We start from the raw sequence: 16,386 nt of genomic DNA, 5'->3' as shown, positions 1-16,386 counted from the left end.
GTGTGTGGGGATGTTCTATTGTATGTGTGGGCTGGATATTTGGCTGAACGTGTGTATTTATTTTGGGTTTCTCGTGTGTCTCTGTGTTCGAGTACAGGCACAGGGAAACACTTTAGAGGAGGCAAGCGGGGGAGCTAAAACTGCCCCCTGCATGATTTAAGATGCCAGCACTTAGAGCTAATGACCTGAGTGAGATCACTGACACTGAAACACGCTGTGCGAGCTGCACCAAATAGTATTGGTAGGGACATGGATATAGACCAAACAACTTTTGTTGACAAAGAGCGAACAAAAGAGGGGACAAGAGATCGATTACTATACAGGGAAAAACTTTAACAAATTCTTTACAGGAAGGAAACATACACAGCCAACTAATAATTTCTTCTGCAGCACATCGCGATGCAGCTGGACAACAACAAGACACATTCAGGGCTGCAGGAATTTTGAGAATCAGTTTCCTTTCATTGAATATGTTCCAACAGAACAATGTTCAACATATAGTTGAACATTTTGAGAAATACTAAATAAACAGCTAGCCCACCTTATTTAACAAACGGAAACCGAATTGTAAGAACGACCAAGATGAGGTTTTACGGGGATTTACACGCTTAAACTATTTGCTGGCGACCAACTGCCGAGCACAGAGGATTCCTGGAGCCTCGTCACCACCATGAAGTTTCAGGACAATCTTCTGAGACTTTATGCTAACTGAACTGAGCATAGCCTATCAAGCCCTTGCTCCTGCTTGGCGTTGCTATTATCAAGGGTGTATTCACAAAATGTTAAACTATTCCTTTAAATATGGCAACTGCTCTCAATCAGAAATTAAGGGTGCTTCACCAAACATATTTAATCAGAACAGATATAATAAATGTAATGTGATTGAGTAAAATGATAACAGTTTTTAATATGAATAGTGTAGTTGTTCTTGATCAATAGAGAGAATATAAGACAGAGTGGGTACTTGAAATTGATATTCCCAGATGCTGAAGCAGAGAGGGAAACATTGAAAGGAACAGATACAAAAGGTACAGATTGAGAAAGATGATGAAATGAGACATTACATAAGGGATAACAGGCAGGGAAAAAGTGCTCTGTTTTAACGCTCTCTTAGATCAAAGCATTTTGTTCAAAGAATCTTCCTGTCATAAAGGCTCATATTCTTTTCCAATGCACATATTAAAAAAAAGAAGATATTTTCTATTAATTTGACCGTGACAGTGCAACAGACGAGGTGCAAGATATGCTATAGAGAATACATAATTAGCAAGTGACTAAACAAAAAGATCTTTTCGCAAAGAACACATTTTATTTTCAAGGTAATGTTGAAATTCAATAAAACTTATAATGATAAATGCATAATCCACAAATCTGAAGTAGAAACAACCATATGTGAAGGCAACTCAATACAAACTAATAAAAACACTTTGTTTTTATTTGATGTTTTAAAATGATACAATACCAAACTCCGGAAACTGTTTATACAACAGATCCCGTTGTGTGCAGTTCCAAAAGTTTGATCTCCTCCAGGGCTGAGGAAAAATATTAAATCATCAATATGCAAAGAGTATAAAAAATATTCAATCTCCTCAGTCTGTCTTCTTCGCCTGATGGCACCTCAATGTGAGATTGGGTGTGAGAAATAAGAATTCCCTATCAGGCTTTTGGGGCATTGAACTGGGTCCTCAAACAGTGCAGCCAGAAGCTTGCATGCTGTTTAGAATAGGTTAGAATCTGGAGAAGCTATATCATGACTCAGCCTTTCATACACACACAAAGATACACACCACAAATACCAAGGCCATATCAATTATGTATACTACCACATGCTCAGACATCCACAGACAAGCATGCCTACGCGTCTTTTGAATCTCATGAGTATGTCTGAGCTTTAAACAAGCAATTGTCTATCAATACAGAGTCCAGTCTGTAATGTTATGTCACATACACTGAAACACAAACACATGCTCTGCTATTGACAGTCCATCTCACGTCTAGGCAAAGTGCGCTATTCTATTTCATTATACAGCCAAGGTATAATAGCTTTTAACTATTTTAATTTAAAAAATCTGAGCAAAGAAAACTAAGAAACAAAGAGTCAAAATCTACACATTTGGTCTTGACAGCACATTTACGGTTAGTGAAACATCATGGGGAGAGCCATAGAAAAAGATCACAGCTACGTTATTACACCGTATGAGGACTTCTGCCCCTGAAGCCATGTCCATCCCAAAGCTACAGTACAGTTATGAATAGTAGAGTTCAGGGAAAAAAAAGATAATTGATTAATCATCTTTTTTTAAATGTGCTAAATACAATATTGAGAGCCTGTCTATGGTGCAGCAAGCTAAGAAAACGATTTAAAAAAACATTTGCATAATATTGTCATCTTTGTCTTTTAAATGCAATTCTTGTGATTGGAACTCAGCTGCGTCTGCTTATTTTTGTCCATCCGTGACAACCTGCCTAATCGGCTAGGGATTGGATATATTTTGTTGTTGAAGGAGCACCTGCAAAACTGTGGATAAAAACATTTCATATAATTTTATATACATTCTTTACAACAGAGGTCCGCCATTATTTTTGCCACGTACTGTGTTCAGTATTGTAGCTTTATTTCTAAGAAGCTGTGCTGTTGCTGTCCATGGTGCTAATTTTGAAGCCCCAACTAATCTGGCTGCCGTTCACCACACTGTCAAGTAGCACTGATTGGCTGGCTTCAGTTCAATATGGATTACAGCTTGATTGATTGCACACGCCTCAGTAACAACACGGCTTCGGATCTCATATTATTAGAGAGCTTCTAATTTTAGTCTCTTAGCTCGGGATGCAATTTCAACCTTTTTCCCATCCTCCCCTGACACTTTAGCATGCCATGTCATTATTTTAACAGCCTTGCCAATTTCATGTGAGTGTGATTAAATGGAAATGTATTGATTGTATTGATTAGTTAATTAATGTATTTATCCTTGACCCATTAATCAGATGTATATTGCCTTCCAAGAATCTGTCCATATGAATATGCCATGATCCACAAAAGACAACCACAACCAGCATATCCTGATGCAAATACAGATGCACACAATCCAACATTATTTGTGAAATAGCCTTATTCCCTATCGTAGGAAAGTCCACACTGCAACAGAACAGTAACATTTCAATATAACTAAAGTCCTTCATTAAGCTGGTCCTGCATCTACAGCACTGATATACTTTGATTCTCGTTAGACTTTTACCTTTTATAGAGTTTTAAAGGGGTAACTTTAAGCTTTACAGAAATTTGTAAACAACACATTGTGGTGTATGTGGTGTCGCCTGGTAAAGCCGTTTTCCCCGTTTCAAGTCTTTATGCTAAGCTTAGGTGATCTTCGCCTGGCTCCAGCTCAACATTGTTCTGCCAGAAATGAGAGTGGTATTGATCTTCACATCCAAGTCTTGGCAAGAAAGCAAATAAACCTATTTTCAATTACGCAATATCACACCTTCCTTATGATGTGCTACCTCTTCCAGTTTGACCTATATTCTTATAAACCGTGTCTACAACCAAATGTAATGTGGGTTGAAAGAAACATGCCACAGCAAAAAGTTGCAAATAAAACCCAACAGGTACAAACCCATGCACAAACCTATGTAACCATACATTGAACCCAAGCAACCAATACACATATGCACAATATAAATCTCCAAATACCAACGTCACACTTTCTACGTCAGTATGGTTTTCATAAGGCATATAATTGAATATCCCTTCGTCAGCAGCATACAATTCCCCCTGAAAGTTTACAGGTCAAAGATCTGCATTCAGAGTTCATAACTCTACTGCTGTCATGTATGCTGCTATGCTGATTACAAGGTGGGAGCTGTCGGTGGGTGGATATGGAATTTGCATTTGTCTGTGCGTGTTTGTGTGCCACAGATGTGTGTTCCCGATATGGGAGATATGTCCACTGTAAAAAACTATAAGTGATTCACCAAATTATACATTTCTTCTGCAACTGCAGGTCCTATCAGCATTGTTTCTCATAAATGATTCAGCGGCTGAATGCTACGTAGAATCATTCTGTACAGTCTGTTGCGATAATTCATAACAAATGTTAAGACTACAAACAGCATAACAACACATAGTTTCCTCAAGCTGTTTTGTTATTAAAAGATCCAGATATTTTCAAAAGCTAATAGATGAATATGGACACAGCTTGTTTCACTTGCCATAGTGTTGAGCGGAGGCATGCCAAATAGGAAATATAAAGTCTTTGTGTGCCTGAATAAAGGAATGAGGTGGTAATTGGCAGCTTATGTTCTCGTTTTGGCTCATTAGTGAGATACTGTGTTAATTGAAATCTCATAAATGCGGTATTTGCTGGTTAATTGAGACACAAACAAGCAAGCTTTGAGACATCCTGTGACTTTGAGGTCTGGTCACACAGAAAAGAAGAAAGAGAAAGAGTGAGAGAAAGAGGAAAGGACCTTCCCTCAGGCATGTGTGTGACAACATGCTGTTTCTTCCATTTTTATTCAACACTCAAGTAGCATTTGTTCTCAACACTTTGGGATCTGTCAATAAGTCTGCAACCAAAAAGAAAAAAAGAGTGTGAGTATTTTAGGACATACAAGTCTGATCTCTAATTCACTGAAAAGTATAAGCAAACAAGACGCTTATTTATTAAATGGGCAGCGAGTTGTCTTGTGCTTAAACTGCACACTTCCTCTTTCATAATGTTTTGTGTTTGTACATGTAATTTATTTTTTTTGTGTCGTTTTACCATTTGGGGTTTGTAATTAATTGTTTCGGTTGTGGCTATTTTTGTTGTAATGTGAGTAACATGTTATGTGACTATGCGTTTATGTTTACATGTACACACAACCAACAGTATAGGATTCCACCGATTGGAACAACATAATTGAGAGCAACACGTCATCATTTTTGGGATTTATGTGTACTTCTGCAAAAAATAAACTCAATCACAACAAAATGGAAACAAAGATCCTGATGTAAGGTGTATATCATGGGTGTCATTATTGTGCAACATGGCACATTTAATCAGATAATAAGCGGTTTCTGAGAGCTTGGAAATTGGAACTATCCCAGTTGTTCCAATCTTAATTATTTATCAGAATGTTTAAATGATGCATAACATACAGAGGGAGTCTAATAGAAAGACTCTTTAGCTGCTCCAACAATCGCGTTACATCTGATTAAACAGACACTCATTATCGACCTGGTGGTTACAACATAGGAGTGTGTTACACTCTTTGGTCAGTTGGCTGATGTTCTGGTGCAACATCGACATCATGTAAAGGACCGCAATCCCACTCCATAACATAAATCAGATACATAGAAAATACAGTATATTAACATAATGTTTTGTGTTAAAAAAAAGTTCTGTTCTCATGTGATATAAATATGCTGGATAAAAATATGTTATATACATACTAAAAGAGTACTTTTGTATGGTAACAAGGAGCCCACCTATGTCAAACTCTAAACTGTGAAAAGGTTTTTAGGTTTAGTTTCATGTGCCGAAATCTACTGTATCATCTATCTTACTGTATCTACCATCAATACAAAAATGTGTGGTGCCACCTACGGGTGACAGATTATACTTTACTCCTTGGTTATACTGTATATTGTGGGTGTCAGAATTCACAATAAAAATAGGAGATCTTTACAAATAGCATTATGTTAGATTGGTGTGTAGGATGAACTCCCATGCATATTCACTCCTAGCACCTAAACTAGATGATATAAAGCACTGCAACAGTGTGTCTTTTTATGTAACACAAATGTATTTTTAGCATTAGAGAGATTTCCTTTTTTTTTTAACAGCAACATCCCGTCCCCCATATATTTTGCATAAGATGGAGTGTTATCTATGCTTCATGATTATGGGATGCAATGGAATAGAAAGGAAAGAGAGAAAGAGACAAAAAGAATAGAGGACATTGTATAAACAAGAGAAAGAGGCAGAGGCAGAAGATGAAAGAGGAAAAGACAGACAGACAGGACACGATTGTGAAAAAATGCAGACAAGAAGGGAGGGGGGGGGCAGAAAATGAACGACTTCATGAAGAAAACCAAATAAAGGATTATTACTGTATTCACTGTATGCAGCATTTTCTTTACACAATCACTGCACAGCACTGCAGAGGTATTAACTGTCTGATTTCCTAAAAGGGTGAGATGTGTCATAGAATCCACTTGAAGGTGATAGAGAAGAGGCAGTTAAGACAACTTAATGTAGTATGATGATTAAAAGGGAGACATATTTAATATGTTGAATATTTGAGAGGCTTTCACCTTTATAATCAAAAGAAAGGACAAGGATGTTGGTAAATATATTAATGTAAATAGGTATTAAAGTTGCCAAGAGAGGAAGAAAGAATATAGATTTTCTATTTCCGATTTCTGTCTAATACTGTTTCCCTGTTTCACAATTAAGATTAAGTCCCCAATTGTTCTTAAGTTTGGATAAAAGAGCAAAAGGGCACAAAGGCACAGTGATCGACCAGCGGTGTGACTTAATGGCGTTTCTAGATAGCCTTTTGGCTCGATACACAGAATGAGAGCACATGGACCAGAGTGAAACTCTAGTGTGCTTTATCTTCTTCTTTTTTTGGAGTGCTGGCTCAGGGAACCCCCCTGTCTAATAGGGACATTAGTCTTCTGTGAAGTGGCATTTGACCAAATGCTTGCCATTTTAAAGGTCAGTAGGAAGCTGTTGTAATTAATTCAATTACTTGTTGAGCAGTCATAACAGTACAAACCTGATTCATTGTCAGTTTGGGACCATTAATAAAACTGGTCTCGTGTAGCGCTACCACCCGTGCAGACAAAAACAAGTATTTAGGAAATTAAACAAATTTGCATTTTGTCAACTGGACAGCAAATCATACTCGTTAAAGATAACTTGTAAATCCTAAAGACTAAAGTCCACTCACTGACACAGAACTCAACAATATTTAGATTTAAGCTGAATTGAAAGTCATGCGGGCACATTTAACACTCGACAGAGACTAGAGCAAGTCAACATCTTGACACCAAATTTGCGCTAAAAGGCACACACAAATTCATGTTTTCATGACTTTTGGGGACATTACTTTGATTTACAATAATTATAAGAGATTTACCCTCACGGTTCCAGCCAAATCCTAAGCCTTTAGGGTCACCTTAACCTTATTGGGGACATGCATATTGTCCCCAAAAGAAAGACAAGTCTCACTAATGCCAATGTGAATTCATGTCCTGCACGTGCATGCACACACACACACACACACACACACACACGTCCAGTCGTTACATGGTCAACTTAAGGATAACAGAGGTGGGCGAAGAAGACGGTGAAAGTGGTAACAGCTTTATTGATAAAAGAACCACTGGCTTGGGGCAGCAGCATGTGTGTTTGTTTGTGTAAGATTAGATTGCATCACCTTCAGGAGACACTTGACAAGGTGGTAGAGCTTAAATGATGTAGACGGTAACACTTCTTGGTGTTATCCACACTTTTTGCAACTGTTTCTCCCACTCAGAGCAAACCACAGGGTTCAAATCACATGCTTACACACCAGTGCTTGCAGGGTACGTATCTGCTGCAACGACAACTGTGCCTGTAGCTCTGCTTTATAAATGCACAAACTCAAACATAGAAAGGCATGTGCACAGGCACAGGTTGTCGAACAAACCTGTCCAAGGAAGACACAAAACATTACTGACAGCCTATAAATTGTAGTCACACTCAGATGCACACACAAGCATAAGTATGGAGCAAGCAGCAGCAGGCAGGCAATAAATTAGAAGGACATGGGAGGAAAGTGCTTGTCGTGCAGAAATTTCCAACTATAATAATTACTACATTCATTTCACAGTGACGGCCTGTTTCCCTTGAAGGATTCACAAACTGAAGAAACAGTTTAAGGGCTCCATCCTTGGTGCAAATAAAAGCACTGACATTACAACTGGAAGACGTTGAGCTCAAAATGAAAAGTCAACTATTCAACCTTTAAAAGCAGTGACAATCAAAATAGTCATTGTAAAGAAAATGCCCATCCTGAATGAACATGATAGTTTACACTATCAATAATTTATAAGTATTTTTTTATTAATTCCAACAAGTATCTCTTCAGGTGAACAGAAGAGACAACACTATGGTAAGGATTCAATCTGGAGTGAGTAACCTGTCCTTATTTTAGTATTGTCCCACAGAGGAAATCATTTATTCAGTGGTAATGCACTACATTTGAAGCATATAAATTCAGTTTAACTTTTTGAAGGACAAAATGTTCATGGGGATAAAATAACACATTCTACCACGCACACACACAAACAGACCCAATGCCCATTCAATTAAGGATTACAGTGATACTCATTTAACCAGGCTATACAAATGCAAATGGCTGACATGTGAGCCCGGGTGCTCTAGTTGTGTGCTTCAGCATCACAGCGACACTGTTCTGTGAGACACTTTGATAAAGCCAGATCAAAGGAGTGGGGAGAAGAGGCATTCAAGACCTCCAACAATAGCTCTCCTTAAACACTGCCCGTAATTGGAAAAGCACATTCATTAATAAAGATGAGATTTTAGGCTACAAATATATGTAAACAAGGCCTTTAAATGCACTTAACTGAGTCTATAAAACACACATTATATGACACACCTCTACTCAGGTGATGAGAAGAAAATGTGTGGTTTGCCAACTTAACCTGACTACTTCTAACAAAATACAAAAGTCCAATACAAGACTTCACATTGGCCTGCATTGTTGAATTCACTTTAATTCCTGTCTCCTGGGATTTGATGTTGCACACCCACCTCTTTCCTAAATATTCTCAGTCTCTGTCTGCCATGTCCAATTCAACCTTTCTGCTCACCCATCCTTACAAAGCCTCTCTTCCCTTATATTTTTTCTCTTTTATTCACCATCTACCTTCCCTTTCGCCTTTTCGCATTTCTTTCGCTTGGTTTCTTCACCTTCACCCTTTGTGCAACCCTTCAGCTATCTCTAACACTGGACCCCTGTAATCCACACTTGCCCTCTGATTTCTTTCCATGTCTTTTTATCAGTGTCTTGTCCTCTCCCTTCCTTCATTTTCCCCTTGCGCTCAATCATTTATAAATCTTTGCCTTTTCTCTTTCAGCACACTTTTTGCCACTGCTTCTTCAAATTCTCTGTCTCACTCTCCGTGTGCATCTCTTTAACATCATGCTCACGCTTTTCCCGCCTCCATTTTTTTCCTCCCCTCTATGCGCATCCCCATACTTCCAAAGCTTAGTGTTATGCTGGCAGTTTTGCCACACTTCTCTTCATTTTTGACTACATCCTTCTCTCTATTCCCTCTTGAAGCATACCTTCCATCCACTGGGTCATGCACCAAGTATACTTAACAGAAGCCAGAGATGTGGCATATCAGCTTTTCCAGCATTCATTTTGTATTCTAACACCTCCTTCTACTTAGCCTTCCTTTGGAAAAGTGGCAGGATAGCAGAAGAGCTGCCTGACATATATCACTATCTTCCTGGATATCCTTTTTGTTTGTTTTTCAGTTCATTCCCACTCTCCCTTCCCCTGTGCTCTTTTACCTTTAGCAGGCGTACAGATGGCAGGAAGGCAGCATGGCACAGTTTTCTGATGGTCCAGTTGAGTGGCCGTGGTGCATCCAGCTGGTTCATGGTGCCCACTCTTCACGGTGCGGCCACTGGTGCCCGGCAGCTTTTCCCGGGACCAGGATCAATGCTGCCCCACTAGGGGGGCAAAAATGGGAGAGGATCTCCAACTCCAACAGCCGAAAAGCACGCAAGTCCCAGGGCATGACCCTCGACGGATAACCATCAACCACTACTGTCACCACCTTGAAGCCTTTACTCCCCCAAGCAGATGGAGCTCTCACCTGGTCAGCTCCCTGCCCCCTCCGCTCCCTCCCTCCCTGCCCTCTCCGGCCCACACAGATCCAAAGAGTCCGAGGCAAGCCAAACCTGGAGCACCAAGAACATCCGATTCCTCTTCCACCAGTAGCCAGAGTGTACTCAGCTCTGGCAGCGCAAAAAAAAACAGAGTGTACAGTATTTTCCCAAACAATGGAGAAGAGCGCAGTGATGCTCAACAGAGATGAGAGTGTGTAGTTTGAGAGGGATGCAGGTAAAGAAAGAGAAAGAGGAGTGAAAGATGGAGATGTGAGGAGAGGAGAGGAGAGGAGAGACGAGCAGTGCAGTGCAGTATAGCGCAGAGGGGAGAGGAGAGAAAAGGAGAGTAGCGCAGAGCGCATAAACGGAGCAGCCTGACAGGCAGCGGCTTAGATTTGAGGCTGCGGGCACACTACTGTCTCTAAGATGAGAGGAGGAAAGAGAGAGAGAGAGAATGGAAGAGAAAGAGACAGAGAGATGGAAGGAGAGACTAAATGGGGAGACATAAAATAAGATCCAACACAACTGATGAACAAGCTGAAATTGAAACTATGGGAATAGGATGGAAGAGAAAAATTGGCTATGCGCATGGTAAAAAAGATGAACGATGGTGAGGAACAGAAAGAGAGAGGGGGAGAGGGAGAGGGAGAGAGAGAGAGAGAGAGAGAGAGAGAGAGAGAGAGAGAGAGAGAGAGAGGTGGGGGAGATGGAGACAATTGATGCAAAGAGATGTGATGAGGCTCTGTGTGGTCAAAAGGGAAATAAGTGAAGTGGAGTCAAAGCTCTGTCTTACAGAATGAATTCAGATGGAGCTTATGGATTGAAGTGCATAAAACAACTTGGTGATGTAGCAGCGAGGAGCATTATGACCCACTTTCTGATTTGCATGTGTCATTTTATTTATGCATTAAAGCTCTAAAGTGGACAAGAACACTAAAAAACAGAGCTTTTCATGCAATTGTCATCTTGCACCTCCCCCACTCCCATTTGATGCAATTCAGTTTGTGTATTGTCATGAATATTAAGCTGCATTCATGAAAAAAAGACATTGTATGTTCTACATCATACTAAAAATGTATTATATCTAATCAGGCTTTTCATGCCAAATGCCCTTATTTAACAACTGTAAGACCCACACACTTTGTTAACATTCAACATAGACAGTATACATAGTACTTTCTACACAAGTCTGTTGGTTATCAGGTTTCCTTAAATATTCTCATTGTGTTTGTTGCATTGGAAAAATGTATTTTCTAAAAGTTATTGGTGTACACGCTCTAACCATCCATAGACCTGCAGGGACATGAATCATATCAACAAAGGCAAACATAATCAGTGAAGAAAAGCTCTCAAAGACTAAAATGCTTGACTATGAATCACAAAAACAAAAAAGGTCAAATTCATCAGCTATTGTTGCTTCATCTTTGCTGGTGTTTGGTGGGCCTTTATTTATAATCACTCAGTCTCCAGTGTGTTACTGACTCACAATAATCAAACTCTCAAATGCTTGTCAAAAGATATAAAAAACAGAAATTAACAAGAGGCCAAGTCGGGCCGGCGGCATAAAGTGTGTGGGGGGCGCAATGGCCCGTCGTGCTCTCTTCCTACCCTGGCACAACCATCCTCAAACTTCCTTTAGATCTCAACTACACCGACCAATACTGCATCTTGGTAAGAGTGATTGATGCAAACTGTGACAAAATCTGTCCACAAACAAACAGAGACACAGAAATAAAACAACACCTGGCAAAGTCAAACTCAAAATCATTTCTGTGGTAGCTGGTGCTACCACACGCGTGCCCAGGACCACATTGAGCCATGATGACACACTCATAAGGTTTTACAAGATCAAAATCTCTCTTTTTGTTAGATTTGGCTTCTTTTTTTACGCACTAAAGAGAGCAATTCAGTGATTCTCTGGTGTTGGAAAAAAACACTGAGGGTTTTGGGCCGTTAATGACAACACATAAATGCATCGTGTTAGATGTACTACAAATTGTCATGATACAAATGTTGTTTCCATGTAATGTCAATATAAATGCTGCTGCATTAAGCACCAAATATACCTGAAAACAAATTCTCAAGTTCAGCTGCATGAGGCATTTCACATATGCAAAGAATACCAGGTACAGACAAAGAATACAAAACGAGTTTGTTATATATTTGAGCTTATATAAAAGGGAACTGCCATATTGCTGGCACGGTATTCTAATCCATTCATAATAGTATAGAGTATCTTAATGTAGTAATTGCTGTCTGAAATGAGTCACCACCTCACATTAAGTAGGTGTTTTGCCTTGGCAGTCAGGGACTGACATTAAGAATATCCACCTCACTAACCACCGGCGCCCTTGGGGACCACAGAGACCTCTGGGAGATCTGCCTGTCAACCGCACAGCTCGTCACTGTGGAGATGGGGTGCGTGTGTGTGTGTGTGTGTGTTTCCCCTCCGAACCCTCTCACTTGACACTATTCCATCTCACCCCATGAAATGGTTCAGCGACCACATCCAGCTCAGAGCATTATTCTGCACTGCCTGCATCCCGACTCTAGATGGAAACCTTCTTTTGCACAATACCCCTTTCAGTCTCGGTCCTATCATTCAAACCTGACCCCTGTAAGCTGCTACAATGACAGGTATGAATCATTTTCAAGCTACCAGTTTCTTTACAACAATGGATCTAGAGAGACAGCCTTTATATTACCAAATGCATCAGAATACTGTGCAGATGAGGTCAAGTCTGCATTATTAGAATGCCCAACAAGCCACATACACAATGCCACCACCAGGGGGCACCGGTTCAACACAACTGCTGCAGACAGGGCATGTCTTGGTGGTTTTATCCTCTCACTCTTCTTGGCTACACTAATTATCACAACATTAAAAGTTATTGAAGCACTGGCAAAGAACAAGAACAGACAAGATGCAGTGATTTATGTCTCCCTATGAGATTCAAGATTCAGGATGTTTTTACTGTCATATGCACAGATAACAAACAGTTATTCTATACAATAAAAAGCTTATGTAGTTAGTCCTCCTAACACAGAATTACAATAAATGGTAAAAAAAAAAAAAAAAAAAAGAATAAAAATGAGGCACAAAATATAAAAAAATAACAGTATTGCACAAAAATATGATAATAGTATTGCAATGATATGATGAAATGATAATAATAGTATTCCTATGATAAATTAAATTAAATATGATAATAATAGTATTGCTCATTGTATCTTTATACAATGGGCGCTTAACTTGGCAGAGGAGGGAGGCAATTTACTGTGAATGACTTGAGTGTGTCAGCATTGTATCAGATGGTGAAGGCAAAACTAATACAGATCCAAAAAATATTTTCTTCCTCCCTTTTTCAGATGAAGTGGAAAAATGACATTACTCGGTTATTTATTTTACAGTAAATTGAGATTGAGGTGAATTCTGCAGAGAGAACTATTGGTTCCAGCCTGCCCTCCATCCTGGACTTGTACACCTCCAGAGTCAGGAAGCGGGCTGGAAAGATCTCTGCAGATCCGTCACACCCTGGACACAAGCTGTTCCAACTCCTCCCCTCTGGGAGGCGCTACAGAGCGCTGTACGCCAAAACCACCAGACACAGGAACAGCTTCTTCCCACTGGCCGTCAGTCTGATGAACAATTGAATGATTAACCAGACACTTCCACCTGCACTATCTGCACTTTCGGGACCACTGTTTACTGTTTTTCTGTCTTTTGTATATGTACGAAGGGCAAAGAAAATACCGCAAAGTATTCCATGTATGTGAAAATGTACATGGCCAATAAAGCTGACTCTTATCTGTTATGATCTGAATTACATTTTCATACAAGAATAACAACAGAAAATACTATCAACTTTAACAGACCCTGCCCTGTCAGCATAGCATAAATACTGACCAACAAAAGTCACTTTGCTTCACTGTATATAGATGTGGATTTATTTTGTATTATGTAAATGTATAAATTTGCATGTGTGTGCATTGGTGAATGTCTGAATAATTTACACACAACCAAGAAGTAGTCGTGAAGAAACTGTATATTTCTTCATATGCTGTATATGATTATGTGTGCACGCACACCTATGTGTAATACCACTGAGTGGGTGCTCTCTATAGCTCACTTCTACTCCTGCTAAAGATAGACCTTGTGACATTGCCTATCTGCAATGTGACAGTTGAAAGAATCCCATTTCCACCTGTCATTCAAACAAAGCCAGGAGCTACCCATAAACTGCTCGCTCATTGAAACTGTGACTCTTTCTGTTGGTATTTGTGTGGAAAGAGTGACATAGTCTGTCTGAGTGAAAGAGATAGATCGTTGGAGTATTGTTGTTGGATTTAATCCACAACCTTTTAATTGCAGTCCTGTGAAAAAAAAACTGAATTTAACTGATCAAGTGAGGGGAAGAGAGAGATGAAAAGGTGTTAAATGTGTTTACAAGTGCCTGCACACAGCGTTTTTTCTGCTACAGCATATCTGCTCTCTAAATCCTCTGTCCTGTGTTCTCCGCAGAAACCGAAAGAGAAAAAACACAAATCCATATTTATTAGTGACTCACTGGTACAGTTTATATTTAATTTGAGATTTTCGCAAATATATGAATGATTCCATTATCCGAACCATCCATGAGGCAAACCAAAATTGGTGTCGAGATGTAAACAACCCATTATTTCCTGAAATGTCATTGTGTTTTGTAATAAGTTGAGTCCACAAAACTCCATGAGTGTTTGAAGGTAGAGTCAGCGATTCTGGAGAAAGATTGTTGATATCTGTACTCTCAACAAATAACACTCTCCAAATTTACCGTACCTCTTGATCCCACTGCCTCTCTTGATAGAACCATGTGGTTATTTCTGTCCTGTGCACAAAGACGGTTCTTATATTTTTTCAAATGTTAAAATATTGACATTTAAGTTTAAATAAAGTCCAAATGTAGAGAGTAGAACAAAGAGTCGTGGTTAAGGGATCAATACTGGCAAGGTCAACCATAGTGAAAAAGTAAATTCCAACTACAGGATTGTAATGAACAGGATTACAGGAAAATAAGTAACTGAAGGCACCGTGATAACAAAGTTGTCTATTGAAGATTGATAGTGCCAAAAGCCTCTAATTTGGCCTTCTCGGCCTCTTCTCTAAGCGATGCTCACACCCTGGAGGATTCTTCATAAGTAACAGTTCAATAACTCCCTCCATATGCGCGTGCTCACACACACACACACACACACACACACACACACACACACACACACACACACACACAAACACACACACACACACACACAACCCCCTACTTCTCTTGCCCTGAGGAAGCAGGAAGACCTCTGCTGAGTCTGGTTCAGTTTTCCATCTGGAGAGAGACAATGATTCTTCGCCTGCGGGATGGAACCACACACATTACAGACACACACACTTACATACACACTATAGCTCTGAAAATGTGTTGTTTTCTCTCTCACTATCAGGCACTTGCGCATGCTCAAATGCCAATGCCTGATTGAAGTTAAATGCTTCCTAAAACATCTGTAACAACTCTTTAACCTTATGAACTCAAAGGTTGTTAACCATGCCCCCACAATATGTCACAGAGTATATTCTTCCTCAAAAGGAGGTCCACATTTTTCAGCTCTGACATTTAGGCCTCGAGCAGTACAGCAAAATGTTATCGGCAGGTGCAAACAACTACTGACACACAGCAGCATTATAAGTTAAGGCAGAGGTAACAGACTAATTAAAAAGAATAGCCTGCAGGGGCTGTCCATGTTTCCATCCTTTATCACAGTTTAACATAATGTTATTTTAGATGAGTAAAGTTCTGATTCATCAGCCCAGATTTAAATGCATCCGAGCATACAGCCTCGTCTGACGGGATCAAATGATCTCATATCTTCTTCAACAAAATGAAAAAAAAAAATTTACCCACAGAATCCCAATCCAGCCCTTGTCTTTCTCTTCTGTAAAACGGGTTCAAATGTGGTATGACTCATCCTGCACTCAGTCATACAACAAAGCACTTCACTGTTTGTGGCACGTAGTAGCTAGATATGTGTCTTTGGATAAAGTGGGCAAAAACTTTGCTTTCAGATCATTTGCTACTGACGCTTAGCGGCCGGTGGAGTTTTAAAGTTGGGTGAGCGGAGAATTGGACCCTGGTGCCATTGAGGGAGGCTGGGTGCTGATCTTCAGCATGCACTGCAGCATGCTGTAGTGACATAGAGTTGGCTAAAGTTTCCCTTTCTTCTCTTTCTGCTGTTGCTTTATCTCTGATTTAACAGCAGGTGAGGTCGGTGTGTGAGAAGCCAACAGTCTCTTTAGCTCCATATTACGCCAACCTCCCTCTTTGAACGTTTCACCTCTTAAATATCTTGATGTGATAAACGTCACTGTACAGTAGCTAAAGGCGCTCTTAATTATTAAAAATGTCTTATAGACCTAAATATATATTAATTCAATCAATTCCAATATTGACGAGTTAAACTTGCC

The 16,386-nt window shown here is 39.7% G+C and overlaps 1 protein-coding gene across 7 annotated transcripts in view; it reads right to left on the bottom strand.

Moving 5' to 3' along the window:
* The window catches only part of trpm3 (transient receptor potential cation channel, subfamily M, member 3), a 121,540-nt gene that overhangs the window by 87,645 nt on the left and 17,509 nt on the right, over window positions 1-16,386 (bottom strand). For 6 of the 7 annotated variants that reach the window (XM_068566731.1, XM_068566733.1, XM_068566735.1 and 3 more), the window contains exon 1: window positions 9,576-9,836. The exons of the other annotated variant lie outside the window; for it this stretch is intronic. In XM_068566731.1, coding sequence (XP_068422832.1) covers window positions 9,576-9,665 — 90 coding nt within the window. In that variant the 5' untranslated portion in view covers window positions 9,666-9,836. Of the gene's footprint in view, window positions 1-9,575; window positions 9,837-16,386 lie in introns of those variants that run through there. 7 annotated transcript variants of the gene reach the window in all.

Source organism: Clinocottus analis, unplaced genomic scaffold (assembly GCF_023055335.1).
Source record: "Clinocottus analis isolate CAN_PGR_092001 unplaced genomic scaffold, fCliAna1.0.p SCAF_7, whole genome shotgun sequence".
Classification (NCBI taxonomy): domain Eukaryota; kingdom Metazoa; phylum Chordata; class Actinopteri; order Perciformes; family Cottidae; genus Clinocottus; species Clinocottus analis.
The sequence above is the reverse complement of the archived record's forward strand: the minus strand, read 5'-3'. Positions and strand labels throughout refer to the sequence as shown.